General features: G+C 51.1%; 1 protein-coding gene across 2 annotated transcripts; it reads right to left on the reverse strand.

The window, feature by feature from the left end:
• Positions 1–4,970: 4,970 nt before the first annotated feature.
• EGR4 (early growth response 4) lies at positions 4,971–7,506 on the reverse strand. Of its 2 annotated transcripts, none has more exons than XM_008147444.3 (2): positions 7,153–7,506; positions 4,971–6,750 (listed from the first exon to the last, which is right to left on the reverse strand). In XM_008147444.3, exons 1-2 carry the CDS (start codon positions 7,283–7,285, stop codon positions 5,441–5,443), a joined length of 1,443 nt encoding a protein of 480 aa, XP_008145666.2. In that variant the 5' UTR covers positions 7,286–7,506; the 3' UTR covers positions 4,971–5,440. The 2 variants fall into 2 exon arrangements, with proteins under 2 accessions (XP_008145666.2, XP_008145667.2); XM_008147445.3 differs by having other exon boundaries at positions 4,971–6,747; positions 7,153–7,374.
• Positions 7,507–8,987: the final 1,481 nt, after the last annotated feature.

The raw sequence follows: 8,987 nt of genomic DNA on the forward strand, positions 1-8,987 counted from the left end.
TGTGCTTCCTGGGAATATGCAAAAACATGCTTGTGTATGTTCATATGTGCTTTTGTGCATGTGCATATATATGCATGTGCATGTATGTGCATACCTGTGCATATGCACATGTGCATGTGTGTTTGCAAGTGTGTGCGTGTCTAAATCCATGTGTGTGTACATGTGGATATACATTGTGCATGTATAAATGTGTGTATGTATGAGTGAATGCACACATGTATGCATGTGAGTGTGCAGGTATGCGTGTGTATATGCACGTGTGTGTGTGTGTGTGCGTGTGTGCGTGTGTGCCCATGCTACATTTCAGACAACAGTTCCTGCTTGGTTGTTATGGGAACCACAGTTCTAAAAATGTTAAACTGAATCCCACTCCATGTGGACCAGAGAAACCAAAAGAGAGAGAACTGAATGACAAACACATCTGGAGCCCAGAGCTAAGGCAGAGAATCATGGGCTCAGCACAGACTAGTCAGAAATGTGGTCTCACTCAGGAGACCCAATGGCTCAGATCAGAGCCTCAGCACTGCTTATTCCCATCTCTCCCTCCTGATCCTTTCCCTGCATCCTGCTCCTTAACCATCTTCCTTCCTCCCTCTTTCATCTTCTCTTTTCCTTTCTCCTTTTAGGCATTTAGGCACTTTTTTTTTTTCCTTTTTGCCAATGAGCCCACACAATAATTAAGCATTTAAGTGTTCTCGACAGTAGGCTTGGTTATATGGCAGCCACAATGTGAATCACACAAGGTCTCTGCCCTTGGTAGGAGGATTTGGTTAATACATGAGGGGAGGGGAGAGGGCAGAGTGATGGGAGAGACGACAGAGGAGGGTGGAAGATAAACTCGGGTTAGATATGGAGGGCTTTAAATGCAGTGTATTTTTTTTTATAGGAAGGTGGAAGCTATGGTCAGTTTGGGATAAAACACCATCAATTATGTTTTAGGGAAATTACAACAGTAGTGATGTGGAATGGAGGGAGAAAGAATGGAGGCAGAGGGACCACAGGAAGCAGTTTGATAGAGTGCAGGCTTGTCATAAACAGGGTATAGGGGTTGGGGTGAGGGGGGAGGACACAGAAGACATTCTTGGTTGCTTTGTGAAACTTTCCCCTATATCCCATCTCATCAAGATACTTTTTTAAAATATTTTTATTGATTTCAGAGAGGAAGGGAGAGGTATAGAGAAGATGGAAATATCAGTGATGAGAGGGAATCATTGATTGGCTGCATCTTGCATGCCCCACACTGGGGATCGAGCCCACAACCCAGGCATGTACCTTGACCAGGAAGTCATAGGGCTACTCAACCATTGAGCTGCTGGCTGGGCAAGATTCTTCTTATTATTACTCTTCCCTGTCTCTCCATGGTAAGTGAAACTTCTGTTACTAATGTGTGTGTGTCAAGTTCCTCTGATGAATTGGAAGGGAAAAAAATTGGGAACCACTGGCCCAGCATATGGTAGGCACTCAATAATACTTATGGAATGACTGGATATACGGATATGCACTGGTCTTGGAACTGTTAGGCCTAGATTCAAGGCCCACTTCAATCTCTTATCTTCTGTGTGCCCTTAAGAAAATCCCCAAACCTGTTGCACCTCAGTTTCCTCCTCATGAGGGTCAGACAGGATGTTTTTGTAAGCTCCTTCCAACTACATGTTATTATGAGATTCTGTGTGACTGTCACAGCCAAGGTGTTCATGTATGTGGAAGGGGTGGCATGGGCTGAGGTGCTGGCAAGAGGCACAGAGAGGATAAATCTGGGAAATATTTTAATAGAGAAATCAACATCTTCTGGCTTCAGTTTTCAGCAATATTGTTGAACAGCTATCCCCAAAGTCCTCCTGCTTCACAATATGTGGACTGATTCACAAAATATAAGAGACACCTGAAGTGCTGAGCTGAGCTTGAAGAAAGGAAAGAAAATCTACATGAAACAAAACAAAGGACTGAGACCAAGAAATGTGAGCATGAGATGTGCTGTGACTAACCCCAGAAAGCATAGGGAGGAAGGAATATTGCTTGTCTGTCCTGACCCGGGTGGTCCTGCTTAGCGTAGAAGGAGTTGCCTCTGAAAATTTATAACTAAATGAGTTAGAGTTTGAACTCCACACCTACATGGTACAGGAATCTCAGGCCAAGAAATTAACATAAAGATTAGGTTTCCATCAGCCCAGCTGGCTAGCAAGGCTCAGTGGTTGAACTTCGACCTATGAACCAGGAGGTCACAGTTTGATACCCAGTTGGGGGACACATGCCTGGGTTTCGGGCTTGATCCCCAGTGTGGGACGTGCAGGAGGTAGCCAACCAATAATTCTCTCTTATCATTGATGTTTCTCTCTCTCTCTCCCCTTCCTCTCTGAAATCAGTAAGAATATATTTAAACAAAAAAGATTGGTCTCCATCAGTTAATTCTCCTGGAATGCCTGGCACAAGCAAACACAAAATTGCTCAGAAGAAACATACCCTCAACCCAGGTCGCAGAGTATTACTGCCCTGGAAAATCCCCACTGAAGATTAGTTCACTAGATAAAAACTACAATACATAAAAGGGAACAATATATCCTGAATGAGATGAGAGTAGGTAAGACTCTGAAGGTCTAAGTGATAGCCTGGATGGGGGAAGGGGAGAACTGTGATTATTTAAGTGAATTTAGGGAACCAAATGATGGTTCCGTATATACTGTACCCAATTTCTGCTAATGTACACCATTAGCAGAAATTGGGTACAGTATATACGGAAGGATGATTTAGACAGACTGTATTTGAAACGGTGGTAGGATGCCCATATGGAGATGTGCGTGAGTCAGAACCACGGGACTGCAGCTGGGGTAGGGACCAGGGCCGCCCGACTTAGAAGTCATCTATGTAGCAGTGATAGATGAAGGCCCCGGGAATGAATGTGCTCTCCTAGGAGAGTGTTGAAATAACACTAAATCTGGGAAACATCCACATTTTGAGAACCAAATGAAAAGAGAAGCTTTACTTGCTCTCTGGTTGGGTCCTGGTTTTCCAATTGTTTGATTTTAATTCTTTCCATCTCCTGCTTAACATTCTTTTCCCTCTGAGTCCCTAGGGGACAGTCCAGAAAAATGCAGCAGTTTCCCTTGGGAGTAATAGGAGGGACTTCTCAGCTGAGAGTTCTAGAACTCTGGTACTAGCACTACTGCTAAGTCAATTTTCTCATCAGTGATATTTGGCCTAGATAGGTGTGAAGGCAAGCTGGGGCGCAATAGAGCAGACTACTTGATGGAATGCTGATGAAGAAGGCAAGGGTGGGGTGGTGAGATGCCACACACCACAGCCGGTCTGCCCGCCTTCCTTCGTTCAGATGACGTGTTTTGGCACCGGTTGCTTGAGATCTGGGCCTTTGTGCTCTTCCATACCTACTCTTCATGGAAAGTGAAGTCAGGTGGTCAGTGTGAAGGGTGTGATCACTTAAGTAGTACATAATGAGAGTCATCATTATCTTATGTCTCCATGAATCTATTACAATACTTGACAGTCCACCATTTGAGCCTCTCTCTAGGGTTCAACACTGCCCTCTGCGGGCCATTCTTTTAAAATGTTAACTCCTAGAAGAGGTAATAGCAAATCCTTTATGCCAAATTGGTTTATTAGATACAAGAGACTCAACTACATGAAAGCACTTAACACCTGGGAAGAGAAATGGGTGGAATTCTCTATTTCACCTCTTGGTTGGAGCATAGCTCATTTGGTATATTGAACCCCAATATACCAAAGTTGTGGGTTCAATCCCGTCATGGCACATACAAGAATCAACCAATGAATGCATAAATAGGTGGAATCCTATTTTCAAATCAATGTTTTTCTCTCTCTCTCTCTCTATCTCCTCTCTTTCTTACTCTCTATCTCTAAAAATCATTTTTGAAAAAAATAGTGTCTTAAAAAAAGAATAGCACACCTCAGAAGAGAAAAGAATGAAGCCCCAGACAGGCCATCCTTTCCTTATCAGACAGGAGCTGCTGGGGAGGAGAGATGGGATGCATGACAGGCTTTTAATGCCCCAAGTCCTGCCCAAGGTGACCAGAAAGAGTGTATAAGCTTTTGGGTTGGGAGTTTAGGGCGTGAAGGGCACCAAGTGAAACCCCACCTTCCCCATCATAGGGTCATGCTGCCCTCACCATCCTCTTAGCTGCACCCTTCCCCAAAAAAAGCCATGATGGGATTCACCTGGAGGAGAGTTCGAGGAAAGGGGCTATGGCGAGTGCAAAACAAAACTGGCTGGTAAGGGGGCTTCTGCCTCCTGGAGAAGAACCCTTGTGGAAAGAGCAACTCCATGGGAGGTGGCTGTGAGCCTCGGGCAAGCACTCTCTCTTCTCTAGGCTTGGCTCTGCCCATCAATAACCCAGATGGGATGCTCCGTCCCTTTCGGCACTGACAGCATGTGATTCTCACACAGACATACAGGCACTTGCTGGAGACGGTGACACACAACGTTCTGGGTGTTCACACACGGCACTGAAATACTGCAGGCTTCTGAAATACTGCCTGGGGCTCCCTCTAGTTACAGAACCTATTTCACCTCTTGGGGGGAAGCCTTTCAAACGATGCTGCTGAGCTGAGGTGCTGCCATTCTGGGGTTAGGGGGGAAAAAAGCACTGGCTTTGCAGACAGACAGATCTGGGTTTGACCCTGACGGTTCCTAGCTGGATTACCCAGAAAGTTTATATAGGTTGCTTCCTGAATCTTTGAAATGGAGTATGTGTATGACTGCTGCACTCAGGATTAAGGAGGATAATATATGCACAATTCTCAGAAACACCTTGAGCCCTTAGGCTAGCTGTGGTTAAATTCATTTAATTCAGTACATATTTATTGAATGCCTACTATGTGCCACAGTGCCTGACAGTAGGTGGGTAATGACTCCATGAATGTAAGGAGTCACATTTTCTGGGGGGTTCAGGGGTGGGGAGGGGGTTGGGAGGAAGGGTCAGGAGCTTGGATGGCAGATAAAGCTTTTAGCACAATGCTTTTAATTGCAAAAATAAACAGTTTTGCAAATGCTTGAGAGTAGCGTCTGCTTTACAAAAATGAACAACAAACAGGAAAGAGCCCCAAAGCAAAACGTTACATCCAATTGCTGCTGGAAACATTACTGTACAAAATACCGCTCGAGACCGGCTCGGCGCTACCCCAGCCTGTCTTTGCGGGACGACAGGGGGGTTATGGGACGGCGTAGGGCGTGCGCCAGGTACAAAACACCCTTGAGTCCCAAGGAAATGACTTCCCCCAAGCGCGGCAGACGAGAAGACGATCCTGGACGGCGGGAGCTGTCCACGGTGCCGGTGCTAAACGGAGCACTGGTGGGGGGCGCTTCAAGCCGGGTCGGAGGCCTGCCCCGGGGCGTGCCGGGAAAGGGGCGGGCCAGGTCTTCCTCGGCGCGCGGCGCGGTGGCGCCCCAACCTACAAACTTACTTCTCCCTCACAGGGCGGCGAAGGAGAGGCCCAACGAGTAAAAGCCAAGGCCCTTGAGCCGCTCCTCTGCACGCGCCTTCTGCTTGAGGTGCACCTTGCTGTGCCGCTTCTTCTCATCACTGCGCGCGAAGCGGCGGCCGCACACGTCGCAGGCGAAGGGCTTCTCGCCCGTGTGGGTGCGCACGTGTGTGGTAAGGTGGTCGCTGCGGCTGAAGTTGCGGAGGCAGATGCGGCACTGGAAGGGCTTGTGGCCCGTGTGGATGCGCAGGTGGCGGTTGAGCTCGTCGGAACGCGCAAAGCTGCGCACACAGCTCTCCACCGGGCAGGCGAAGGCCTTGGCGTGCGGCCGCGGGCAGAAGCAGCGTGCGCTGCACTTGCCGCCCCGGCGCCCCTTGCGCCGCGCCTTAGCTGGGGAGAAAGGGGCCGGCGGCCCTGGAGGCTCAGGCACGCCGCTGCTCCCAGGGATGTCCACCACCAGGGGTTTCGGGAAGTCCGCCGCGGCGCTGCGGAGGCCCAGCGGGGAAAGCTGAGGCTGCGTGCCGGCCAGAAACTCTCCGCCGTCGCCACTACTCCCCCCCTCCCCGCTAGGAGGGGTCAGGAGCCCCGGGAGGCCCTCGGCCCCCTCCCCCAAGTTTCCTAAGGCCAGCGGGAACGCGTCGTAGGCCCCCGTGGGGTAGGGTCTGTTGGCCGAGTCGATCGGCAGCTCCGCGGGGCAACTGATGGACAGCAGATCCTCAATCTTGGTCCCCATCGGGGGGAAACGGGCCTCGGAGGGCGCCTGGTAGCCTCCCTGGGACCCACAGCTCCCCGGGGCCCCGGCTGAAAGCAGCTCCCAGGGAGCATAGGGACCTTTGAAGGCCGAGGCAGTGTCCAGCGCTGGAGAGGCCGGAGGAGCCCGGCGGCCTGGCTTGACGTCGGGTGGGGAGAGCTGAGGCTCATACAGGCACTGCGAAGGGGTGCCAGCCGAGGGCGAGGCCTCCCAGAACGCCTCTGTGAAGGCGGCAGCGCCCACGTCCGGGGAGTAAAGGTCCGGCGGACCCGCCAGAAAGGCGTCGGGGACCGAGGGAAAAGCGTCCAGCGGAGACCGGGATGCTGCCACATCAGGGCCGGGGAAAGGTGCCAGGCCCAGGATGCCCGACATGAGGTTGAAGAGTGACTCAGGGTCGTGCGGGTGTTCGGGCACTGCCTGGATGAAGAAGCTACCGCTGTAGCTGAGGCTGGGAGGGGGTGTGGGCGCAGGCCCCTCCAGGAAGCAGGAGTCGGCTAAATCCCCCCCGGCGCTGCAGCTGCTCAAAGCCCAGCTCAAGAAGTCGCCTGCTGAGGAAGGAGCAGGAATCAACTCCAGGCACAGAAAAGGGCGCGCCTCGAGTCGCGTCCCCTACCCAAGGGTCCCTTGGTGCCCACGGATACACATAAAGTGCCTTTTTGCACATTCTAATCTAATCCATTTGGAGCAGGCATACGCTCCAAGACGCACACAAAAACATGCACACCCAAAATACACGTGCACAGGCAAAAAGGACACCTTGATACACGCACAATTTCCTACGGAGGCGCTGGTGGCCCGGTGGGGTGGCAATGGCGGAGCGCACCCCAAGACCCCAGAGCTTCCTACCACCGCTACCCCCACACCTCCTGCATCCCAATCCCAGCTTGTCTCAGGCACCGTGCGCCCCCGCACTGCGCCGCCGTCTGAGCACCCCCAGCCGCGCTTCTTACCTCCTGGGTAGCCAGCGGCCGTGTCCCTGACGGGCAGCCGGGGCAATTCGGTGCTGGGTTCCGAGCAACAGCCCTCGTCGGCGGACTTGAGCAGAAGCGTGTCGGGGCCAGAAAACTCGCTAAGGTGGAGCATGGCGCGGCGGCTGCTGCGGGGGACCGGGGCCTCGCACGCTGAGCTTGGGGGCGCGCGAATGGCGGGGAGGCAGGCAGTCGGGGCGCCCCGCGCCTCGCAGACCCAGGTGCCCGGGCTCCTGGCTCCCGGCGTTCACCTCTGGAAAAGGGGTCGGGAGGCCGTAGCGCCCTTGCTCGTTGGGACCGGCTTCGAGCGGCTGCTCCTCGCCTCTTCAAAGCGCAGCCGGGCTCCCCCAAGCCGCGGCCCCCCCACTTATATAGCAGCGGCGGCGCTGGCACAGGGCTTCCGACTCCCGGGGCCACTGCCATTTCGGGAGGCCCCGGCCCTGCCGCCGTGACGTAAATGCCCAAACATGGACACAGGATGTTTGCCGGGGACTCCCGAAAAGGAAAGCTCGGCTGTGACGTCGTCGCCGCCACCGCCGCGGGGCCATCGCCGCTGCGTGCGCGCGCGCGCTCCCTGCGCGCGGAGCCCCGTGCGCGCAGGGGCCGCGGGTGCGCCTGGCTGGGCCGCTGCACCGCGTGGGGGCCGACGTCCAGTAAGTGCGCTTCCCGCCTGGAGGCAGAGGCCGAAGGACGGCGAGGAAAGAACGCGTGGGTTTGGGGTTCCATGGTGTGGGGTTCGAATCCGCCCTTTGCCACTTACCAGCCGTCTCTTAATCTCCGTGAGCGTCGGTTTCCTCACCTGTTGAGTGCAGATACGTATATATACGTGTCTACTTCATAAATTTGCTATAAAGAGTAGTTGGTTTAAAGCATATTAAGTTCTAGGCACTGGGGTACTCAGTAAACCAGTTTTTCGTTATTTTCTCACACCTGTGTTTTTAATTTCCTTAGTAGTTGTTTTAGTTTATTCTAGGAAAAATAAGAAATTGTAAAGGACCATACTACTTGCTAATGGTGAGAGAAAAGGTCTATTAGTACCCAAGGATATGTTTTCAATTAAAAATTAAAAGTCTTTATTGAAAGCCTTCTAAGGCTGTGTAATGCTCCTTTGTAAAGGAGATCAATTTGTCTGCTATCCATGATCATACAGGAAGTTTCCAACCTTTTGCTTTTACCAACATTGTTGTAGTCGGTATCCTTAACGATATACAGGTGAATATATCTGTGGGATAAATTCAAATGAGTGTAAATTTTGGTCAAATGGTATGTAAAATTTTGATGGACACCTGGCAAATTGTCCTCCAGAGAAGTAAGGCCAATTAATTCCTGCTCACTCTTCCTTCACCTACAAGGTAACGAGATAATTCTGTAGAACTTTTTTCTGCCTCCATATAAATGTCGTACTTTAGGGATGTTGTCCCCAGCAAACCACAGAGGATTGACAGGATATATTTCCCTAGAATCAGTACCTGGAACAATTGGGCTCCTTCTGAAAAAACAAACAATGAGAGAGAGAGAGAGAGAGAGAGAGAGAGAGAGAGCAGGAAAATGCACAAAACAACCTCCCTAACCTTAAGGAGGCTGTGAATCTTGGCTGCATATCAGTCAATTCCCACAAAGAAGCCTGCCTACTCTCCTGATCTCATCCTGCGATGGTTTTCCTCTGTCTTAAAGTCTCATCTTTAAAATAATAGTTTAAAATTTTATTTTGTGTTATAGCTCACTTAACTCCTTCCTGGGACAATTTAGCGGATCAAATAAGTAACTAGGATAGCATATTTTCTTTACCAAGAGCACCACTTCTTTGAACTCTGGGT

This window comes from Eptesicus fuscus, chromosome 16 (assembly GCF_027574615.1).
Source record: "Eptesicus fuscus isolate TK198812 chromosome 16, DD_ASM_mEF_20220401, whole genome shotgun sequence".
Taxonomy (NCBI): Eukaryota; Metazoa; Chordata; class Mammalia; order Chiroptera; family Vespertilionidae; genus Eptesicus; species Eptesicus fuscus.